General features: G+C 38.4%; 1 protein-coding gene across 1 annotated transcript in view; it reads left to right on the plus strand.

Annotated features, from left to right (window-relative positions):
- The window catches only part of LOC115122636 (calcitonin gene-related peptide type 1 receptor-like), a 134625-nt gene that overhangs the window by 53789 nt on the left and 57540 nt on the right, over positions 1-23296 (plus strand). The window contains exons 3-6 of the mRNA XM_065020309.1: positions 17599-17758; positions 20515-20622; positions 21890-21993; positions 22675-22894. Of these exons, the coding sequence (XP_064876381.1) occupies positions 17599-17758; positions 20515-20622; positions 21890-21993; positions 22675-22894 (592 nt within the window). The remainder of the gene's footprint in view (positions 1-17598; positions 17759-20514; positions 20623-21889; positions 21994-22674; positions 22895-23296) is intronic.

A 23296-nucleotide genomic window follows, 5' to 3' on the forward strand; every position in this document is an offset into this window, starting at 1 on the left:
GCATGTAGAGGTAAAGTAGGTAAAGCATGTAGAGCTTGCCCAGGTAAAGCATGTAGAGGTAAAGTAGCTAAAAGCATGTAGAGGTAAAAAGTAGGTAAAGCATGTAGAGGTAAAGTGGGTAAAGCATGTAGAGTTAAAGTAGGTAAAGCATGTAGAGGTAAAGTAGGTAAAGCATGTAGAGGTAAAGTAGGTAAAGCATGTAGAGGTAAAGTAGGTAAAGCATGTAGAGGTAAAGTAGGTAAAGCATGTAGAGGTAAAGCTAAAACATGCCCAGGTAAAGCATGAGGTAAAGTAGGTAAAGCATGTAAAGAGGTAAAGCAAAGGTAAAGTAGGTAAAGCATGTAGAGTAAAGTAGGTAAAGCATGTAGAGGTAAAGTAGGTAAAGCATGTAGAGGTAAAGTAGGTAAAGCATGTAGGGTAAAGGTAAAATGTAGGTAAAAAGCATGTAGAGGTAAAGCAAAGTAGCTAAAGCATGTAGAGGTAAAGTAGGTAAAGCATGTAGAGGTAAAGTAGGTAAAGCATGTAGAGGTAAAGTAGGTAAAGCATGTAGAGGTAAAGTAGGTAAAGCATGTAGAGGTAAAGTAGGTAAAGCATGTAGAGCTTGCCCAGGCATGTGAAGGTAAAGTAGCTAAAGCAGGTAAAAGGTAATGTAGAGGTAAAGTAGGTAAAGCATGTAAGTAAAGCAGTAGGTAAAGCTAAATGTAGAGGTAAAGTAGGTAAAGCATGTAGAGGTAAAGTAGGTAAAGCATGTAGAGGTAAAGTAGCTAAAGCATGTAGAGGTAAAGTAGGTAAAGCATGTAGAGGTAAAGTAGCTAAAGCATGTAGAGGTAAAGTAGGTAAAGCATGTAGAGGTAAAGTAGGTAAAGCATGTGTAAAGTAGTAAAGCATTGCCCAGGTAAAGCATGTAGAGGTAAAGTAGGTAAAGCATGTAGAGGTAAAGCCCAGGTAAAGCATGTAGAGGTAAAGTAGGTAAAGCATGCATAAAAGTAGAGGTAAAGTAGGTAAAGCATGTAGTAAAGTAGTAAAGCATGTAGAGGTAAAGTAGCTAAAGCATGTAGAGGTAAAGTAGGTAAAGCATGTAGAGGTAAAGCATGTAGGTAAAAGTAAAGCATGTAAAGTAGGTAAAGCAAAGTAAAGTAGGTAAAGCATGTAGAGGTAAAGTAGGTAAAGCATGTAGAGGTAAAGTAGGTAAAGCATGTAGAGGTAAAGTAGTAAAGCATGTAGAGGTAAAGTAGGTAAAGCATGTACTTAAAGCATAGAGTGCCAGGTAAAGGTAAATTAGGTAAAGCATGTAGAGGTAAAGTAGGTAAAGCATGTAGAGGTAAAGTAGGTAAAGCATGTAGAGGTAAAGTAGCTAAAGCATGTAGAGGTAAAGTAGGTAAAGCATGTAGAGTAAAGTAGGTAAAGCATGTAGAGGTAAAGTAGGTAAAGCATGTAGAGGTAAAGTAGTAAAGCATGTAGGGTAAAGTAGGTAAAGCATGTAGGTAACGCATGTATAAGCTTGCCCAGGTAAAGCATGTAGAGGTAAATTAGGTAAAGCATGTAGAGGTAAAATAGGTAAAGCATGTAGAGGTAAAGTAGGTAAAGCATGTAGAGGTAAAGTAGCTAAAGCATGTGGAGTAAAGTAGGTAAAGCATGTAGAGGTAAAGTAGGTAAAGCATGTGCCCAGGTAAAGTAGGTAAAGCATGTAGAGGTAAAGTAGGTAAAGCAGGTAAAGTGAGGTAAAGCAGGTAAAGTAGGTAAAGCATGTAGAGGTAAAGTAGGTAAAAGCATCAGAGAGGGTAAAGTAGGTAAAGCATGTAGAGGTAAAGTAGGTAAAGCATGTGGAGGGTAAAGTAGGTAAAGCATGTAGAGGTAAAGTAGGTAAAGCATGTAAAGCATGTAGGTAAAGTAGCTAAAGCATGTAGAGGTAAAGTAGGTAAAGCATGTAGAGGTAAAGTAGGTAAAGCATGTAAAGTAGCTAAAGCATGTAAAGTAGGTAAAGCATGTAGAGGTAAAGAGGTAAAGGTAAAGTAGGTAAAGCATGTAGTAAAGGTAAGCATGTAGGTAAAAGGTAAAGCATGTAGAGCTTGCCCAGGTAAAGCATGTAGATGTAAAGGTAAAGCATGTAGAGGTAAAGTAGGTAAAGCATGTAGAGGTAAAGTAGGTAAAGCATGTAGAGTAAAGTAGGTAAAGCATGTAGAGGTAAAGTAGGTAAAGCATGTAGAGGTAAAGTAGGTAAAGCATGTAGAGGTAAAGCATGTAGGTAGTAGCTAAAGCATGTAGAGGTAAAGTAGGTAAAGCATGTAGAGGTAAAGCAAAGTAAAGTAGCTAAAGCATGTAGAGGTAAAGTAGGTAAAGCATGTAGAGGTAAAGTGGGTAAAGCATGTAAAAGTAAAAAGTAGCTAAAGCAGGTAAAGCATGTAGAGCTTGCCCAGGTAAAGCATGTAGAGGTAAAGTAGGTAAAGCATGAGGTAAAGTAGGTAAAGCATGTAGAGGTAAAGTAGGTAAAGCATGTAGAGGTAAAGTAGGTAAAGCATGTAGAGGTAAAGTGGCTAAAGCATGTAGAGGTAAAGTAGGTAAAGCATGTAGAGCTTGCCCAGGTAAAGCATGGAGAGGTAAATTAGGTAAAGCATGTAAGAGGTAAAGTAGGTAAATCATGTAGCAGGTAAAGTAGGTAAAGCATAAAGTAGCTAAAGCATGTTGTAGGTAAAGCATGTAGAGGTAAAGTAGGTAAAGCATGTAGCTAAAGCATGTAGGTAAAGTAGCTAAAGCATGTAGAGGTAAAGTAGGTAAAGCATGTAAGGGTAAAATAGGTAAAGCATGTAGAGGTAAAGTAGCTAAAGCATGTAGAGGTAAAGTAGGTAAAGCATGTAGAGGTAAAGTAGGTAAAGCATGTAGAGGTAAAGTAGCTAAAGCATGTAGAGGTAAAGTAGGTAAAGCATGTAGAGGTAAAGTAGGTAAAGCATGTAGAGCTTGCCCAGGTAAAGCATGTAGAGGTAAAGTAGCTAAAGCATGTAGAGGTAAAGTAGGTAAAGCATGTAGAGGTAAAGTAGCTAAAGCATGTAGAGGTAAAGTAGGTAAAGCATGTAGAGGTAAAGTAGGTAAAGCATGTAGAGCTTGCCCAGGTAAAGCATGTAGAGGTAAAGTAGCTAAAGCATGTAGAGGTAAAGTAGGTAAAGCATGTAGAGGTAAAGTAGCTAAAGCATGTAGAGGTAAAGTAGCTAAAGCATGAGGTAAAGTAGGTAAAGCATGTAAGTAGGTAAAGTAAAGGTAAAGCATGTAGAGGTAAAGTAGGTAAAGCATGTAGAGACTTAAAGCCCAGGTAAAGCATGTAGAGGTAAAGTAGGTAAAGCATGTAAAGGTAAAGTAGGTAAAGCATGTAGAGGTAAAGTAGCTAAAGCATGTAGAGGTAAAGTAGGTAAAGCATGTAAAGCAGGTAAAGTAGGTAAAGCATGTAGAGGTAAAGTAGGTAAAGCATGTAGAAGGTAAAGTAGGCTAAAGCATGTAGAGGTAAAGTAGGTAAAGCATGTAAAGAGCAAGGTAAAGGTAAAGCATGTAGAGGTAAAGTAGGTAAAGCATGTAAGAGGTAAAGTAGGTAAAGCATGTAGAGGTAAAGTAGGTAAAGCATGTAGAGGTAAAGTAGCTAAAGCATGTGTAAAGAGGTAAAGCAAGAGCTTGCCCAGGTAAAGCATGTAGAGGTAAAGTAGCTAAAGCATGTAAAGAATAAAAATGGTAAAGTAGGTAAAGCATGTAAAGTAGGTAAAGCAAGTAAAGGTAAAGCATGTAGAGGTAAAGTGGGAGTAAAGTAGCTAAAGCATGTAGAGGTAAAGTAGGTAAAGCATGTAGAGGTAAAATAGGTAAAGTAAAGGCTAAAGCATGTAGAGGTAAAGTAGGTAAAGCATGTAGCGGTAAAGTAGGTAAAGCATGTAGAGGTAAAGGTAAAACATGTAGAGGGTAAAGTAGCTAAAGCATGTAGAGGTAAAGTAGGTAAAGCATGTAGAACTTGCCCAGGTAAAGCATGCTAAAGCATGTAGAGTTAAAGTAGGTAAAGCATGTAAAGTAAAGTAGGTAAAGCATGTAGAGGTAAAGGAGGTAAAGCATGTAGATCTTGCCCAGGTAAAGCATGTAGAGGTAAAGTAGGTAAAGCATGTAGAGCTTGCCCAGGTAAAGCATGTAGAGGTAAAGTAGGTAAAGCATGTAGAGGTAAAGTAGCTAAAGCATGTAGAGGTAAAGTAGGTAAAGCATGTAGAAGGTAAAGTAGGTAAAGCATGTAGAGGTAAAGTAGGTAAAGCATGTAGAGGTAAAGTAGGTAAAGCATGTAGAGGTAAAGTAGGTAAAGCATGTAGAGCTTGCTAAAGCATGTGGTAAAGTAGGTAAAGCATGTAGAGGTAAAGTAGGTAAAGCATGTAGAAATTAAAGTAGGTAAATCATGTAGCAAAGCATGTAAAGTAGGTAAAGCATGTAGAGGTAAAGTAGCTAAAGCATGTAGAGGTAAAGTAGGTAAAGCATGTAGAGGTAAAGTAGGTAAAGCATGTAGAGGTAAAGTAGCTAAAGCATGTAGAGGTAAAGTAGGTAAAGCATGTAGAGGTAAAATAGGTCAAGCATGTAGAGGTAAAGTAGCTAAAGCATGTAGAGGTAAAGTAGGTAAAGCATGTAGAGGTAAAGTAGGTAAAGCATGTAGAGCTTGCCCAGGTAAAGCATGTAGAGGTAAAGTAGCTAAAGCATGTAGAGGTAAAGTAGGTAAAGCATGTAGAGGTAAAGTAGGTAAAGCATGTGTAAAGAGGTAAATGTGGAGGTAAAGTGGGTAAAGCATGTAGAGGTAAAGTGGGTAAAGCATGTAGAGCTTGCCCAGGTAAAGCATGTAGAGGTAAAGTAGCTAAAGCATGTAGAGGTAAAGTAGGTAAAGCATGTAAAGCATGGTAAAGTAGCTAAAGCATGTAGAGGTAAAGTAGGTAAAGCATGTAGAGGTAAAGTAGGTAAAGCATGGATTAAAGTAGCTAAAAATGTAGGTAAAGCATGTAGAGTAAAGTAGGTAAAGCATGTAGAACTTGCCCAGGTAAAAGCATGTAGAGGTAAAGTAGCTAAAGCATGTAGAGGTAAAGTAAGGTAAAGCATGTAGAGGTAAAGTAGGCTAAAGCATGTAAAGTAGGTAAGTAAAGTAGGTAAAGCATGTAGAGCTTGCCCAGGTAAAGTAGGTAAAGCATGTAGAGGTAAAGTAGGTAAAGCATGTAGAGTAAAGTAAGCTAAAGCATGCTAAAGCAGGTAAAAGGTAAAGCATGTAGGTAAAAGGCATATAGAGCTTGCCCAGGTAAAGCATGTAGAGGTAAATTAGGTAAAGCATGTAGAGGTAAAGTAGGTAAATCATGTAGCGGTAAAGTAGGTAAAGCATGTAGAGGTAAAGTAGCTAAAGCATGTAGAGATAAAGTAGGTAAAGCATGTAGAGGTAAAGTAGCTAAAGCATTTAGAGGTAAAGTAGGTAAAGCATGTAGAGGTAAAACAGGTAAAGCATGTAGAGGTAAAGTAGCTAAAGCATGTAGAGTTAAAGTAGGTAAAGCATGTAGAGGTAAAGTAGGTAAAGCATGTAGAGGTAAAGTAGCTAAAGCATGTAGAGGTAAAGTAGGTAAAGCATGTAGCGGTAAAGTAGGTAAAGCATGTAGAGCTTGCCCAGGTAAAGCATGTAGAGGTAAAGTAGCTAAAGCATGTAGAGGTAAAGTAGCTAAAGCATGTAGAGGTAAAGTAGGTAAAGCATGTAGAGGTAAAGTAGCTAAAGCATGTAGAGGTAAAGTAGGTAAAGCATGTAGAGGTAAAGTAGGTAAAGCATGTAGAGGTAAAGGAGGTAAAGCATGTAGATCTTGCCCAGGTAAAGCATGTAGAGGTAAAGTAGCTAAAGCATGTAGAGGTAAAGTAGGTAAAGCATGTAGAGGTAAAGTAGCTAAAGCATGTAGAGGTAAAGTAGGTAAAGCATGTAGAGGTAAAGTAGGTAAAGCATGTAAAGCAGAGGTAAAGTAGGTAAAGCATGTAGAGCTTGCCCAGGTAAAGTAAAGCTAAAGCATGTAGAGGTAAAGTAGGTAAAGCATGTAGAGCTTGCCAGGTAAAGCATGGAGAGGTAAATTAGGTAAAGCATGTAGAGAGGTAAAGTAGGTAAAGCATGTAGCGGTAAAGTGGGTAAAGCATGTAAAGGTAAAGTAGCTAAAGCATGTAGAGGTAAAGTAGGTAAAGCATGTAGAGGTAAAGTAGCTAAAGCATGTAGAGTTAAAGTAGCTAAAGCATGTAGAGGTAAAGTAGGTAAAGCATGTAGAGGTAAAATAGGTAAAGCATGTAGAGGTAAAGTAGCTAAAGCATGTAGAGGTAAAGCAGGTAAAGCATGTAAGCATGTAAAGTTAGGTAAAGCATGTAGAGGTAAAGTAGGTAAAGCATGTAGAGGTAAAGTAGCTAAAGCATGTGGAGGTAAAGTAGGTAAAGCATGTAAGAGGTAAAATAGGTAAAGCATGTAGAGGTAAAGTAGCTAAAGCATGAATTATGGGTAAAGCATGTAGAGAGGTAAAGTAGGTAAAGCATGTAGAGGTAAAGTAGGTAAAGCATGTAGAGGTAAAGTAGCTAAAGCATGTAGAGATAAAGTAGGTAAAGCATGTAGAGGTAAAGTAGGTAAAGCATGTAAGCATGTATATGTTAAGCTTAGGTAAAGCATGTAGAGGTAAAGTAGCTAAAGCATTTAGAGGTAAAGTAGGTAAAGCATGTAGAGGTAAAGTAGGTAAAGCATGTAGAGGTAAAGTAGCTAAAGCATGTAGAGGTAAAGTAGGTAAAGCATGTAGAGGTAAAGTAGGTAAAGCATGTAGAGGTAAAGTAGCTAAAGCATGTAGAGGTAAAGTAGTTAAGCATGTAGAGGTAAAGTAGGTAAAGCATGTAGAACTTGCCCAGGTAAAGCATGTAGAGGTAAAGTAGCTAAAGCATGTAGAGGTAAAGTAGCTAAAGCATGTAGAGGTAAAGTAGGTAAAGCATGTAGAGGTAAAGTAGCTAAAGCATGTGTGCCCAGGGTAAAGTAGGTAAAGCATGTAGAGGTAAAGTAGGTAAAGCATGTAGAGGTAAAGGAGGTAAAGCATGTAGATCTTGCCCAGGTAAAGCATGTAGAGGTAAAGTAGCTAAAGCATGTAGAGGTAAAGTAGGTAAAGCATGTAGAGGTAAAATAGGTAAAGCATGTAGAGGTAAAGTAGCTAAAGCATGTAGAGGTAAAGTAGGTAAAGCATGTAGAGGTAAAGTAGGTAAAGCATGTAGAGGTAAAGTAGCTAAAACATGTAGAGGTAAAGTAGTTAAGCATGTAGAGGTAAAGTAGGTAAAGCATGTAGAACTTGCCCAGGTAAAGCATGTAGAGGTAAAGTAGCTAAAGCATGTAGAGGTAAAGTAGGTAAAGCATGTAGAGGTAAAGTAGCTAAAGCATGTATAGGTAAAGTAGGTAAAGCATGTAGAGGTAAAGTAGGTAAAGCATGTAGAGCTTGCCCAGGTAAAGCATGTAGAGGTAAAGTAGCTAAAGCATGTAGAGGTAAAGTAGGTAAAGCATGTAGAGGTAAAGTAGCTAAAGCATGTAGAGGTAAAGTAGGTAAAGCATGTAGAGGTAAAGTAGGTAACGCATGTAGAGCTTGCCCAGGTAAAGCATGTAGAGGTAAATTAGGTAAAGCATGTAGAGGTAAAGTAGGTAAAGCATGTAGAGGTAAAGTAGGTAAAGCATGTAGAGGTAAAGTAGCTAAAGCATGTAGAGGTAAAGTAGGTAAAGCATGTAGAGGTAAAGTAGGTAAAGCATGTAGAGCTTGCCCAGGTAAAGCATGGAGAGGTAAATTAGGTAAAGCATGTAGAGGTAAAGTAGCTAAAGCATGTAGAGGTAAAGTAGGTAAAGCATGTAGCGGTAAAGTAGGTAAAGCATGTAGAGGTAAAGTAGCTAAAGCATGTAGAGGTAAAGTAGGTAAATCATGTAGCGGTAAAGTAGGTAAAGCATGTAAGCATGTATATGTTAAGTAGGTAAAGCATGTAGAGGTAAAGTAGGTAAAGCATGTAGAGGTAAAGTAGCTAAAGCATGTAGAGGTAAAGTAGGTAAAGCATGTAGAGGTAAAATAGGTCAAGCATGTAGAGGTAAAGTAGGTAAAGCATGTAGAGAGTAAAGTAGGTAAAGCATGTAGAGGTAAAGTAGGTAAAGCATGTAGAGGTAAATGTAGGTAAAGCATGTAGTAGGTAAAAAGTAGGTAAAGCATGTAGAGCTTGCCCAGGTAAAGCATGTAGAGGTAAAGTAGCTAAAGCATGTAGAGGTAAAGTAGGTAAAGCATGTAGAGATAAAGTAGCTAAAGCATGTAGAGGTAAAGTAGGTAAAGCATGTAAGCATGAGGTAAAGTAGGTAAAGCATGTAGAGCTTAAAGGTAAAGCATGTAGAGGTAAAGTAGCTAAAGCATGTAGAGGTAAAGTAGCTAAAGCATGTAGAGGTAAAGTAGGTAAAGCATGTAGAGGTAAAGTAGGTAAAGCATGTAGAGGTAAAGTAGGTAAAGCATGTAAGGTAAAGTAGGTAAAGCATGTAGAGCTGTAAAGTAGGTAAAGCATGTAGAGGTAAAGTAGCTAAAGCATGTAGAGGTAAAGTAGGTAAAGCATGTAGAGTAAAGTAGCTAAAGCATGTAAGAGGTAAAGTAGGTAAAGCATGTAAATGAGGTAAAGGAGGTAAAGCATGTAGAGGTAAAGTAGGTAAAGCATGTAGAGGTAAAGTAGGTAAAGCATGTAGAGGTAAAGTAGGTAAAGCATGTAGTAAAGCTTAAAAGCATGTAATGTAGAGGTAAAGTAGGTAAAGCATGTAGAGGTAAAGTAGGTAAAGCATGTAGTGGTAAAGTAGGTAAAGCATGTAGAGGTAAAGTAGCTAAAGCATGTAGAGGTAAAGTAGGTAAAGCATGTAGAGGTAAAGTAGGTAAAGCATGTAGAGGTAAAGTAGCTAAAGCATGTAGAGGTAAAGTAGGTAAAGCATGTAGAGGTAAAGTAGGTAAAGCATGTAGAGGTAAAGTGGGTAAAGCATGTAGAGGTAAAGTAGGTAAAGCATGTAGAGCTTGCCCAGGTAAAGCATGTAAAGCATGAGTTAAAGTAGGTAAAGCATGTAGAGCTTGCCCAGGGTAAAGTAGGTAAAGCATGTAAAGAGGTAAAGTGGGTAAAGCATGTAAAGGTAAATTAGCTAAAGCATGTAGAGGTAAAGTAGGTAAAGCATGTAGAGCTTGCCCAGGTAAAGCATGGAGAGGTAAATTAGGTAAAGCATGTAGAGGTAAAGTAGGTAAATCATATAGCAGTAAAGTAGGTAAAGCATGTAAGCATGTATATGTTAAGTAGGTAAAGCATGTAGAGGTAAAGTAGGTAAAGCATGTAGAGGTAAAGTAGCTAAAGCATGTAGAGGTAAAGTAGGTAAAGCATGTAGAGGTAAAATAGGTCAAGCATGTAGAGGTAAAGTAGCTAAAGCATGTAGAGTTAAAGTAGGTAAAGCATGTAGAGGTAAAGTAGGTAAAGCATGTAGAGGTAAAGTAGCTAAAGCATGTAGAGGTAAAGTAGTTAAAGCATGTAGCGGTAAAGTAGGTAAAGCATGTAGAGCTTGCCCAGGTAAAGCATGTAGAGGTAAAGTAGCTAAAGCATGTAGAGGTAAAGTAGGTAAAGCATGTAGAGGTAAAGTAGCTAAAGCATGTAGAGTTAAAGTAGGTAAAGCATGTAGAGGTAAAGTAGGTAAAGCATGTAGAGCTTGCCCAGGTAAAGCAAGCTTGCCCAGGTAAAGTAGCTAAAGCATGTAGAGGTAAAGTAGGTAAAGCATGTAGAGGTAAAGTAGCTAAAGCATGTAGAGGTAAAGTAGGTAAAGCATGTAGAGGTAAAGTAGGTAAAGCATGTAGAGGTAAAGTAGGTAAAGCATGTAGAGGTAAAGGAGGTAAAGCATGTAGAGCTTGCCCAGGTAAAGCATGTAGAGGTAAAGTAGCTAAAGCATGTAGAGGTAAAGTAGGTAAAGCATGTAGAGGTAAAGTAGCTAAAGCATGTAGAGGTAAAGTAGGTAAAGCATGTAAAGAGGTAAAAGTAGGTAAAGCATGTAGAGAGGTAAAGTAGGTAAAGCATGTAGAGGTAAAGTAGCTAAAGCATGTAGAGGTAAAGTAGGTAAAGCATGTAGAGCTTGCCCAGGTAAAGCATGGAGAGGTAAATTAGGTAAAGCATGTAGAGGTAAAGTAGGTAAATCATGTAGCGGTAAAGTAGGTAAAGCATGTAGAGGTAAAGTAGCTAAAGCATGTAGAGGTAAAGTAGGTAAAGCATGTAGAGGTAAAGTAGGTAAAGCATGTAAGCATGTATATGTTAAGTAGGTAAAGCATGTAGAGGTAAAGTAGCTAAAGCATTAGAGGTAAAGTAGGTAAAGCATGTAAAGAGGTAAAGGTAGGTAAAGCATGTAGAGCTAAAGTAGGTAAAGCATGTAGAGTTAAAGTAGGTAAAGCATGTAGAGGTAAAGTAGGTAAAGCATGTAGAGGTAAAGTAGCTAAAGCATGTAGAGGTAAAGTAGGTAAAGCATGTAGAGGTAAAGTAGGTAAAGCATGTAGAGCTTGCCCAGGTAAAGCATGTAGAGGTAAAGTAGCTAAAGCATGTAGAGGTAAAGTAGGTAAAGCATGTAAAGTAGGTAAAGTAAAGCATGTAAAGTAGCTAAAGCATGTAGAGGTAAAGTAGGTAAAGCATGTAGAGGTAAAGTAGGTAAAGCATGTAGAGGTAAAGGAGGTAAAGCATGTAGATCTTGCCCAGGTAAAGCATGTAGAGGTAAAGTAGCTAAAGCATGTAGAGGTAAAGTAGGTAAAGCATGTAGAGGTAAAGTAGCTAAAGCATGTAGAGGTAAAGTAGGTAAAGCATGTAGAGGTAAAGGAGGTAAAGCATGTAGAGGTAAAGTAGCTAAAGCATGTAGAGGTAAAGTAGCTAAAGCATGTAGAGGTAAAGTAGGTAAAGCATGTAGAGCTTGCCCAGGTAAAGCATGGAGAGGTAAATTAGGTAAAGCATGTAGAGGTAAAGTAGGTAAATCATGTAGCGGTAAAGTAGATAAAGCATGTAGAGGTAAAGTAGCTAAAGCATGTAGAGGTAAAGTAGGTAAAGCATGTAGAGGAAAGTAGGTAAAGCATGTAGAGGTAAAGTAGCTAAAGCATGTAGAGGTAAAGTAGGTAAAGCATGTAGAGGTAAAGTAGGTAAAGCATGTAGAGGTAAAGTAGCTAAAGCATGTAGAGTTAAAGCAGGTAAAGCATGTAAGCATGTATATGGTAAAGTAGGTAAAGCATGTAGAGGCTAAAAGTAGGTAAAGCATGTAGAGGTAAAGTAGGCTAAAGCATGTAGAGGTAAAGTAAAGGTAAAGCATGTAGAGGTAAAATAGGTCAAGCATGTAGAGGTAAAGTAGCTAAAGCATGTAGAGTTAAAGTAGGTAAAGCATGTAGAGGTAAAGTAGGTAAAGCATGTAGAGGTAAAGTAGCTAAAGCATGTAGAGATAAAGTAGGTAAAGCATGTAGAGGTAAAGTAGGTATAGCATGTAAGCATGTATATGTTAAGTAGGTAAAGCATGTAGAGGTAAAGTAGCTAAAGCATTTAGAGGTAAAGTAGGTAAAGCATGTAGAGGTAAAATAGGTAAAGCATGTAGAGGTAAAGTAGCTAAAGCATGTAGAGTTAAAGTAGGTAAAGCATGTAGAGGTAAAGTAGGTAAAGCATGTAGAGGTAAAGTAGCTAAAGCATGTAGAGGTAAAGTAGGTAAAGCATGTAGCGGTAAAGTAGGTAAAGCATGTAGAGCTTGCCCAGGTAAAGCATGTAGAGGTAAAGTAGCTAAAGCATGTAGAGGTAAAGTAGCTAAAGCATGTAGAGGTAAAGTAGGTAAAGCATGTAGAGGTAAAGTAGCTAAAGCATGTAGAGGTAAAGTAGTTAAAGCATGTAGCGGTAAAGTAGGTAAAGCATGTAGAGCTTGCCCAGGTAAAGCATGTAGAGGTAAAGTAGCTAAAGCATGTAGAGGTAAAGTAGGTAAAGCATGTAGAGGTAAAGTAGCTAAAGCATGTAGAGTTAAAGTAGGTAAAGCATGTAGAGGTAAAGTAGGTAAAGCATGTAGAGCTTGCCCAGGTAAAGCATGTAGAGGTAAAGTAGCTAAAGCATGTAGAGGTAAAGTAGGTAAAGCATGTAGAGGTAAAGTAGCTAAAGCATGTAGAGGTAAAGTAGGTAAAGCATGTAGAGGTAAAGTAGGTAAAGCATGTAGAGGTAAAGTAGGTAAAGCATGTAGAGGTAAAGGAGGTAAAGCATGTAGAGCTTGCCCAGGTAAAGCATGTAGAGGTAAAGTAGCTAAAGCATGTAGAGGTAAAGTAAGTAAAGCATGTAGAGGTAAAGTAGCTAAAGCATGTAGAGGTAAAGTAGGTAAAGCATGTAGAGGTAAAGTAGGTAAAGCATGTAGAGGTAAAGTAGGTAAAGCATGTAGAGGTAAAGTAGCTAAAGCATGTAGAGGTAAAGTAGGTAAAGCATGTAGAGCTTGCCCAGGTAAAGCATGGAGAGGTAAATTAGGTAAAGCATGTAGAGGTAAAGTAGGTAAATCATGTAGCGGTAAAGTAGGTAAAGCATGTAGAGGTAAAGTAGCTAAAGCATGTAGAGATAAAGTAGGTAAAGCATGTAGAGGTAAAGTAGGTAAAGCATGTAAGCATGTATATGTTAAGTAGGTAAAGCATGTAGAGGTAAAGTAGCTAAAGCATTTAGAGGTAAAATAGGTAAAGCATGTAGAGGTAAAGTAGCTAAAGCATGTAGAGTTAAAGTAGGTAAAGCATGTAGAGGTAAAGTAGGTAAAGCATGTAGAGGTAAAGTAGCTAAAGCATGTAGAGGTAAAGTAGGTAAAGCATGTAGAGGTAAAGTAGGTAAAGCATGTAGAGCTTGCCCAGGTAAAGCATGTAGAGGTAAAGTAGCTAAAGCATGTAGAGGTAAAGTAGCTAAAGCATGTAGAGGTAAAGTAGGTAAAGCATGTAGAGGTAAAGTAGCTAAAGCATGTAGAGGTAAAGTAGGTAAAGCATGTAGAGGTAAAGTAGGTAAAGCATGTAGAGGTAAAGGAGGTAAAGCATGTAGATCTTGCCCAGGTAAAGCATGTAGAGGTAAAGTAGCTAAAGCATGTAGAGGTAAAGTAGGTAAAGCATGTAGAGGTAAAGTAGCTAAAGCATGTAGAGGTAAAGTAGGTAAAGCATGTAGAGGTAAAGGAGGTAAAGCATGTAGAGGTAAAGTAGGTAAAGCATGTAGAGGAAAGTAGGTAAAGCATGTAGAGGTAAAGTAGCTAAAGCATGTAGAGGTAAAGTAGCTAAAGCATGTAGAGGTAAAGTAGGTAAAGCATGTAGAGCTTGCCCAGGTAAAGCATGGAGAGGTAAATTAGGTAAAGCATGTAGAGGTAAAGTAGGTAAATCATGTAGCGGTAAAGTAGATAAAGCATGTAGAGGTAAAGTAGCTAAAGCATGTAGAGGTAAAGTAGGTAAAGCATGTAGAGGAAAGTAGGTAAAGCATGTAGAGGTAAAGTAGCTAAAGCATGTAGAGGTAAAGTAGGTAAAGCATGTAGAGGTAAAATAGGTCAAGCATGTAGAGGTAAAGTAGCTAAAGCATGTAGAGTTAAAGCAGGTAAAGCATGTAAGCATGTATATGTTAAGTAGGTAAAGCATGTAGAGGTAAAGTAGGTAAAGCATGTAGAGGTAAAGTAGCTAAAGCATGTAGAGGTAAAGTAGGTAAAGCATGTAGAGGTAAAATAGGTCAAGCATGTAGAGGTAAAGTAGCTAAAGCATGTAGAGTTAAAGTAGGTAAAGCATGTAGAGGTAAAGTAGGTAAAGCATGTAGAGGTAAAGTAGCTAAAGCATGTAGAGATAAAGTAGGTAAAGCATGTAGAGGTAAAGTAGGTATAGCATGTAAGCATGTATATGTTAAGTAGGTAAAGCATGTAGAGGTAAAGTAGCTAAAGCATTTAGAGGTAAAGTAGGTAAAGCATGTAGAGGTAAAATAGGTAAAGCATGTAGAGGTAAAGTAGCTAAAGCATGTAGCGGTTAAAGTAGGTAAAGCATGTAGGTAAAGGTAAAGTAGGTAAAGCATGTAGAGGTAAAGTAGCTAAAGCATGTAGAGGTAAAGTAGGTAAAGCATGTAAGCATGTAGGTAAAGCATGTAGAGCTTGCCCAGGTAAAGCATGTAGAGGTAAAGTAGCTAAAGCATGTAGAGGTAAAGTAGCTAAAGCATGTAGAGGTAAAGTAGGTAAAGCATGTAGAGGTAAAGTAGCTAAAGCATGTAGAGGTAAAGTAGGTAAAGCATGTAGAGGTAAAGTAGGTAAAGCATGTAGAGGTAAAGGAGGTAAAGCATGTAGATCTTGCCCAGGTAAAGCATGTAGAGGTAAAGTAGCTAAAGCATGTAGAGGTAAAGTAGGTAAAGCATGTAGAGGTAAAGTAGCTAAAGCATGTAGAGGTAAAGTAGGTAAAGCATGTAGAGGTAAAGGAGGTAAAGCATGTAGAGGTAAAGTAGCTAAAGCATGTAGAGGTAAAGTAGCTAAAGCATGTAGAGGTAAAGTAGGTAAAGCATGTAGAGCTTGCCCAGGTAAAGCATGGAGAGGTAAATTAGGTAAAGCATGTAGAGGTAAAGTAGGTAAATCATGTAGCGGTAAAGTAGGTAAAGCATGTAGAGGTAAAGTAGCTAAAGCATGTAGAGGTAAAGTAGGTAAAGCATGTAGAGGTAAAGTAGGTAAAGCATGTAGAGGTAAAGTAGCTAAAGCATGTAGAGGTAAAGTAGGTAAAGCATGTAGAGGTAAAATAGGTCAAGCATGTAGAGGTAAAGTAGCTAAAGCATGTAGAGTTAAAGCAGGTAAAGCATGTAAGCATGTATATGTTAAGTAGGTAAAGCATGTAGAGGTAAAGTAGGTAAAGCATGTAGAGGTAAAGTAGCTAAAGCATGTAGAGGTAAAGTAGGTAAAGCATGTAGAGGTAAAATAGGTCAAGCATGTAGAGGTAAAGTAGCTAAAGCATGTAGAGTTAAAGTAGGTAAAGCATGTAGAGGTAAAGTAGGTAAAGCATGTAGAGGTAAAGTAGCTAAAGCATGTAGAGGTAAAGTAGGTAAAGCATGTAGCGGTAAAGTAGGTAAAGCATGTAGAGCTTGCCCAGGTAAAGCATGTAGAGGTAAAGTAGCTAAAGCATGTAGAGGTAAAGTAGCTAAAGCATGTAGAGGTAAAGTAGGTAAAGCATGTAGAGGTAAAGTAGCTAAAGCATGTAGAGGTAAAGTAGGTAAAGCATGTAGAGGTAAAGTAGGTAAAGCATGTAGAGGTAAAGTAGGTAAAGCATGTAGATCTTGCCCAGGTAAAGCATGTAGAGGTAAAGTAGCTAAATCATGTAGAGGTAAAGTAGGTAAAGCATGTAAAGCTTGCCCAGGTAAAGCATGTAGAGGTAAAGTAGGTAAAGCATGTAGAGCTTGCCCAGGTAAAGCATGTAGAAATGAGTTTTCTTTGTCACCAAAATGGATTCTAGACGTTTTATTCATGTTTGTCGGGAATTGTTGAACTGCTTTATCGCTACACCAACAGGTTTTTGGCTCATAATAATACCTTTGTACTGATAATAATACCTTTCTACTGATAATAATACCTTTGTGCTGATGATAATACCTTTGTACTGATAATAATACCTTTGTACTGATGATAATACCTTTGTACTGATAATAATACCTTTGTACTGATAATAATAAATTTGTACTGATAATAATACCTTTGTACTGATGATAATACCTTTGTACTGATAATAATACCTTTGTACTGATAATAATACCTTTGTACTGATAATAATACCTTTGTACTGATAATAATACCTTTGTCCATTTGGTCTTCTATTCATCAGTGTCGATGTGAAATGAAATGTTCACCTGATGATAAGTTGGCTGCTGATAAGTGTTTATACCATGTAATTAAATTACATTTGTCTGCCTGGCTGAGTGTAAAAGGTAAATCGAATTCATGCTGATCTCTTTAATCTGGCTGATGTTGATGCACTTGTCTTTGCATCCAGTGAAGCTTTACTCTAAGCTTCTGAAGTAACTATTATTTCAGCAAGATGCGTGGAGGAAAGGATGGAGGAAGGACATTTGTGTACAGGTGAGGTTTACTCACTGTCTGGACCTTTAAAGCTGACATTGGTGGTGGCCTGGTGGTCGTATGTATGACGTCATTTACTTCAACGTTTGGAGTGACATCATATGTACGGCTGCTAAACTGCTACATGGGACATCGTCAATATTCCGAAAACTCTCTCAGACGAAAAAAAAAATCTCCCCTTCCTTTTATGTTTGTGTCTGTAGCTCAGTATGCTTTGAATTGTCAGGTAACTGATGTACTATTCCCTGGAGAAGGAAAAGAACTCTCCAAAAGTTAAACGGGAAGAGATGAAAGTCATTAAAACAAGAGAGAAAGGAGGGAGGAGGTTAGGGCGGGTGGGAGGTGTTTGCGAGCAAATCTCTCCAAGCTATTGTGTTAATATTTATGTATAATTAATTAAAGTGTGGAAGCAGAAAGAGAACAAGAGAATAAGAGAGAGAGCGAGAGAGAGAAATGACAAGCCCCAACGCTTGAGTGGCTTAATTCTCTGTAGAAATATTAGGAGAGATGAGTCACACTCACGACGACACATTGGACACAGATGCTATTTGAATCTTGATTTCCTTCTCGTCTTTGTGCAGTGAAGTGTTATCTACATCAGCGTTGGAGACGAGACAAGCTCCCATGGTTTTTAACTATTTTTTTCCAAACCACACAATAGGAGAACAGACAGGATCAGAGAGACGCTCTTGTCCTCTACATATAAAAAATCGATCCCTTTTTCTTAATTATTTTGTGAGTTCTCAAATGCATTTTACTGTGTGGAGGAATACATGAATGAGTCAACCACGGTTTGACAAAAGTATGGATAGAGAATTTGTAGGTTCTTGTATGCTAGTCATCTGTAACCATGTCAACACACGTTTCAAGTACAGCATTGGGACACTCACAGAATGATACTCTATTCTTCTATTGCTATAAGCATGAATTTAAAAAAATATACATTTTTCCTTTATTTAACTAGGCAAGTCAGTTAAGAACAAATTCTTATTTTCAATGACGGCCTAGGAACAGTGGGTTAACTACCTTGTTCAGGGGCAGAACAACAGATTTTTACCTTGTCAGCACAGGGATTTAATCTTGCAACCTTTCAGTTACTAGTCCAACGCGCTAACCAGTAGGCTACCTGCCTCTAACCACTAGGCTACCTACCTCTAACCACTAGGCTACCTGCCTCTAACCACTAGGCTACCTGCCGCCCCAAGTTCATGTGGGACTATACTGTCAATAAATCGCTCTCACAATTCCAATAGTATGCCATAGAAAGAGAACAACTCATTCTAGGACTCATTCTAGATCATTACACATTGACTGCTGAAGAACAAGCATGCCAATATTGTCACAACACAATACAAAATTGATTCAGCGCAGGGCAATTAGTTTCAGGGCAGCACAGACTAGGTGCAACATACACATACATCACTATCCAGTCACTTAGATGTTAAATAGCTCTATTGTGGTAAGATGAAGTTGTTGCTGTGTCTTTGCAGAGCGGAACTGTTGCCGGGGAGTCCAGCTCTGAGCCTGCTGGCCCAGACACATCTCTCAGGCCTGTACTGGCCATAATAGAGGACGAGAGGCAGACCATGACCGAGGGTCAATACAAATGTCTTGAGCTGTTCAGCCGAGACCAGCAGCACAACATCACAGGTGAAGCACAAATCACTCATTTAAAAGTACAAAAATGGATGTACCAATCCCAGATTGCCCCTTTAATCTAATCACAATACTTACTGGGAGTTAATCTGATTAATGGAGCTCTTTGAGAAAGCACTAGTGTTGATGCTATGACCTTTGTTGCGTAAGTAAATCTTAGTGGATGGATGTGTAATCAGTGCTCCCTTGATGCTGTAGGTAATAGAAATGCTGGTACTATCTTTTGGTATTTGTTTCATTAGACCATTGCTGACATAGTCCCAAAATGTTTTGCTTGTCACCAATCAAGTTTTCAAGATAGTATATAACTTTCAAAATACAGAAATAATCTTGTATGATACATTTTGCATTATATAATATAAAACACAGCATCATATGATGTAAAATGCGCCATATGGAGATAATTTCTGTATTTTGAAAGTTACATATCATGAAAACTTGTTTGCTGACAAGATGGGAATGTGTCGACAATGGACTAATGAAAAAATACCAAAAGATAGTTTTGAGGTGGAGTGTTATATGCCTATAAAATACTTAAATGCAGTGTTATATGCCTATAAAATACTTTAATGCAGTGATATATGACTAAAAAATACTTTAATTCAGTGATAAATGCCTATGAAATACTTAAATGCAGTGATATATGACTATAAAATACTTTAATTCAGTGATAAATGCCTATGAAATACTTAAATGCAGTGATATAAGCCTATGACATTCTTAAATGCAGTGATATATGCCTATAAAATACTTTAATGCTGTGATATATGCTTATAAAATACTTAAATGCAGTGATATAAGCCTATGACATTCTTAAATGCAGTGATAAATGCCTATAAAATAATTAAATGCTGTGATATAGGCCTATAAATGACTTAAATGCAGTGATAAATGCCTATAAAATAATTAAATGCTGTGATATAGGCCTATAAATGACTTAAATGCAGTGATAAAGGCCTATAAAACTACCATAGGTAAATGGTTGGAGCATCTCTGCTTTTATGGAAAGTGCTAAAGGCACCGAGCATCTGCTAAATGTCTCAAATGGACAGTACCAGTCAAAAGTTTGGACACGCCTACTCATTCAAGAGTTTTTCTTTATTTCTAAAAATGTTCACATTGTAGAATAATAATAAAGACATCAAAACTATGAAATAACACATATGGAATCATGTAGTAACCAAAAAAGTGTTAAATCAAAATATATTTTAGATTCTTCAAAGTAGCCACCCTTTGCATTGATGACAGCTTGCACACTCTTGGTATTATCTCAACCAGCTTCATGATGTAGTCACCTGGAATGTATTTCAATTAACAGGTGTGCCTTGTTAAAAGTTGATTTGTGGAATTCTTTCCTTCTTAATGCATTTGAGCCAATCAGTTGTGTTGTGGCAAGGTAGGGGTGGTATACAGAAAAAAGCCCTATTTGGTAAAAGACCAAGTCCATATTATGGCAAGAACAGCTCAAATAAGCAAAGAGAAACGACAGTTCATCATTACTTTAAGACATGAAGGTCAGTCAATATGGAGAATGTCAAGAACTTTGAAAGTTTCTTCAAGTGCAGTCAAACAAACTATCAAACGCTATGATGAAACTTGCTCTCATGAGGACTGCCACAGCAAAGGAAGACCCAGAGCTACCTCTGCTGCAGAGGATAAATTGATTAGAGTTAACAGCCTCAGAAATTGCAGGCCAAATAAATACTTCACAGAGTTCAAGTAACAGACACATCTCAACATCAACTGTTCAGAGGAGACTGTGTGAATCAGGCCTTCGTGGTCAAATTGCTGCAAAGAAACCACTACGAAAGGACACTAATAAGAAGAAGAGACTTGCTTGGGCCAAGAAACACGAGCAATGGACATTAGACTGGTGGAAATCTGTCCTTTGGTCTGATGAGTCCAAATTTAAGATTTTTGGTTCCAACCGCCGTGTCTTTGTGAGACACAGAGTATGTGAACAGATTATCTCTGCATGTGCGGTTCCCACCGTGAATCATGGAGGAGGAGGTGTGATGGTGTGGGGGTGCTTTGCTGGTGACACAGTCAGTGAATTATTTAGAATTCAAGGCACACTTAACCAGCATGGCTACCACAGCATTCTGCAGTGATATGCCATCCCATCTGGTTTGCGCTTAGTGGGACTGTCATTTGTTTTTCAACAGGGCAATGACCCAAAACACACCTCCAGGCTGTGTAAGGGCTATTTGACCAAGAAGGAGAGTGATGGAATGCTGCATCAGATGACCTGGCCTCCACAACCACCCGACCTCATCCCAATTGAGATGGTTTGGGATGAGTTGGACTGCAGAAGGATAGGAAAAGCAGTCAACAAGTTCTCAGCATATGTGGGAACTCCTTCAAGACTGTTGGAAAAGCATTCCAGGTGAAGCTGGTTGATAGAATGCCAAGAGTGTGTAGAGCTGTCATTAAGGCAAAGGGTGGCTACTTTGAAGAATATAAAATATAAAATGTATTTTGATTTGTTTAACACTTTTTTGGTTACTACATGATTCCATAGGTGTTATTTCATAGTTTTGATGTCTTCACTGTTATTCTACAATGTAGAAAATATTACAAATGAAGAAAAACCCTTGAATGAGTAGGTGTGTCCAACTTTTGACTGGTACTGTAAATAATAGGGTTAGACATGAATTGTTAACACATGGTTCAGCAATATGGAGGTAGCCTGAAGTGTTACTAATGAACAGTTAGCTAAAGATATTAAAAAGTCATTCTCCCTGACGCAGGTGTGTTCTGTAGTCGTATGTGGGATGGCTTGTTATGTTGGGACGAGACTCCGGTGGGGACCTACGCCACACAGAACTGCCCAGACTACCCTGGCCTGGACACCACTGGTAAGACCGCACACTGATAAATAATCCAATTTCTGCAGAGGGAATTGGCCAGGCCACAGGTAGATTATAGAGATCATTTTGACCAATAGTCTCTATAGGAATGACAATGTAGCATCTTACACTCAAGTTCTGATCTAGGATCAGTTTTGCTTGAATAAGATTATATGGACAGGGGGGAACTGGTCCTAGATCTGTATCAAACATAATTCTAGGATTAGGTCCTCCCTGTCCATGTACTCTTATTGAATGTGATCTAAAAGGCAAAACTGATCCTAGATCAGCAATCCTACTCTGAGATGCTTTTTGAATACAGGTACTTTACTGACCAATCTGACCAGTGACACAATGACTGCAATGAGAGTTGGACTAACGAGTGTAGAGTATATATATTGTTAATCACTAGTGATGCAACAGTTTATCTAATTATTTCACTCTTCTTTTGTTCGGTTAAAGCAAGCTGTCTTGAATAGCTCAGCTGGGTTTTATGTACCGAACCGTTGATTAGCTGCTGGGCGAGGACAGGCTGCTGGGTTAGCGTGCTTACAGACAGGGAACATCGTGATCTCAGTCATTATCCAACAGGAGATACAACTCACGCTTTAGTGATTAGAGCAGGGAAGAGTTTCCCCAAGTCTGGTATATTAAAGTGTTATGTGATGCCCATAACTTATATCTTAAGTGGTTTTCTAGCTTTGGTGGTGAATTAGTTGAATGACAAGGAGCTGGCTCTCAGTGTTATGGAATGCAGTGATGCTCAATTGAGTAATGAGGACAAACAGAATAACACTTAAAGGGGCAATCTGCTGTACAAATAACAACATTTATATGACAGCAAAATGAGAGAGAAAAAACTACCGACAGGGCACAAACTGGTTGACTCAACGTTGTTTCCACGCCACGTAAAAAAAAAAAACTGATAGGATTTTTAAAAAATCATCCATGTAAAGGCATTTCATATTTTTTTCATCCAGCTTCTAACCTAATGACATAGTGAAATGTTTTGTTATTTTCACGTTGAATTCACGTTAGTTGACAACTCAACCAAATTCAAAACTAGTTGTTGAACTGACATCTGTGCCCCGTGGGTAACTATTGCCTCTACAGTTGATATTACAGTCCAGTCAGTGTAGCTATAGCAGCGGCTTCATATGACAATGATGGATTCAGGGATGGATTGATGATGGATTCAGCACCTGCCAAATCACCATTACTCATCGCTGAAATTATATCGCTAACAATTACCATGAATTGTTTCTTTTTTTTGCAGGAAAAGTGTCAAAATATTGTGATGAATCTGGTAATTGGGTCCAAAGTCCCTTCATTAATAAGACCTGGTCCAAATGTCTGACGCTCTCCAAGGAAAAGTTAAAGGTAATTGGAGATTGATTCGTTCTCAGTTGATTAATGGACAAAATAGTACAGTTCTGTCTGGGACAGGCAATGCATCCAAAATGGCACCATATTCCCTATAAAGTCCACTACTTTGGACCAGAACCCTATGGGCCCTGGTCTAAAGTATTGCATTTTTTTGTGAATAGGGTGCCATTAGGAGCGCACCCTGGCTGTGCAGACAGGACCCCAACAGCTCTAGTCAGACTATTCTTAATCCTTATTCTGTTTCTGTTGTCGGTCTGTTGTGTTTCCTGGTTATTATTCCATTGATATGTTTAAAACCATAACTAGAGCCAGGAGGTTTTCCTAGTCTGGGCTCTTGATCAGGAACATCTCTGGGCCCGCCTACCCATTCTGTATGTTGCCTGAAGTGTTTTCTACATGTTTTTCAACCGTTTTTTACTTCTATTAGTTATTGATCTGTCTTTATATAATAACTGTTACTGTTCCTTGTTGACAAGTAGAAATCCTCACGCTGTATTCTATCTATCTGTGTCTTGGTAATCACTGTTCCCTGTTGACAAGTAGAAATCCTCACGCTGTATTCTATCTATCTGTGTCTTGGTAATCACTGTTCCCTGTTGACAAGTAGAAATCCTCACGCTGTATTGTGTTTGTTTCTTTATGATTTCTGTCCCGTTACATGTGGTTCTTCCCCAGAAGGTGACTCCCCATGGTCTGCTAGAGCCAGGGTCTGTGGAGCCCACTGTGGAGACTCCAGACAGCCAGAAGGTGACTCCTCATGGTCTGCTAGAGCCCACTGTGGAGACTCCAGTCAGCCCCAGGGTCAGTCAGGAGGAGGAGGAGAGGAAGAAGATCATCGACGGTCAATACAAATGCTTTGAGAAGATGAACAGAGATCAGCCGTATAACAAATCAGGTAGTGATGATGTGCGCTACTCTAATTCTGCTTTCACATAGGATTTATGGGATTTTGCCTGTAAAAAAATGGGCATTTTCGCCTGCATATGCTTTTCATACCTCCAGTGCACATTCCTTTTATACCTCCAGTGCACATGCCTTTTAAACCTCCAGTGCACATGCCTTTTAATCCTCCAATGCACATGCCTTTTAAACCTCCAGTGCACATACATGCCTTTTATACCTCCAGTGCACATGCCTTTTATACCTCCAGTGCACATTCCTTTTATACCTCCAGTGCACATTCCTTTTATACCTCCAGTGCAGATTCCTTTTATATCTCCAGTGCACATGCCTTTTAAACCTCCAGTGTACATGCCTTTTATACCTCCAGTGCACATTCCTTTTATATCTCCAGTGC

Source organism: Oncorhynchus nerka, linkage group LG7 (assembly GCF_034236695.1).
Source record: "Oncorhynchus nerka isolate Pitt River linkage group LG7, Oner_Uvic_2.0, whole genome shotgun sequence".
Taxonomy (NCBI): Eukaryota; Metazoa; Chordata; class Actinopteri; order Salmoniformes; family Salmonidae; genus Oncorhynchus; species Oncorhynchus nerka.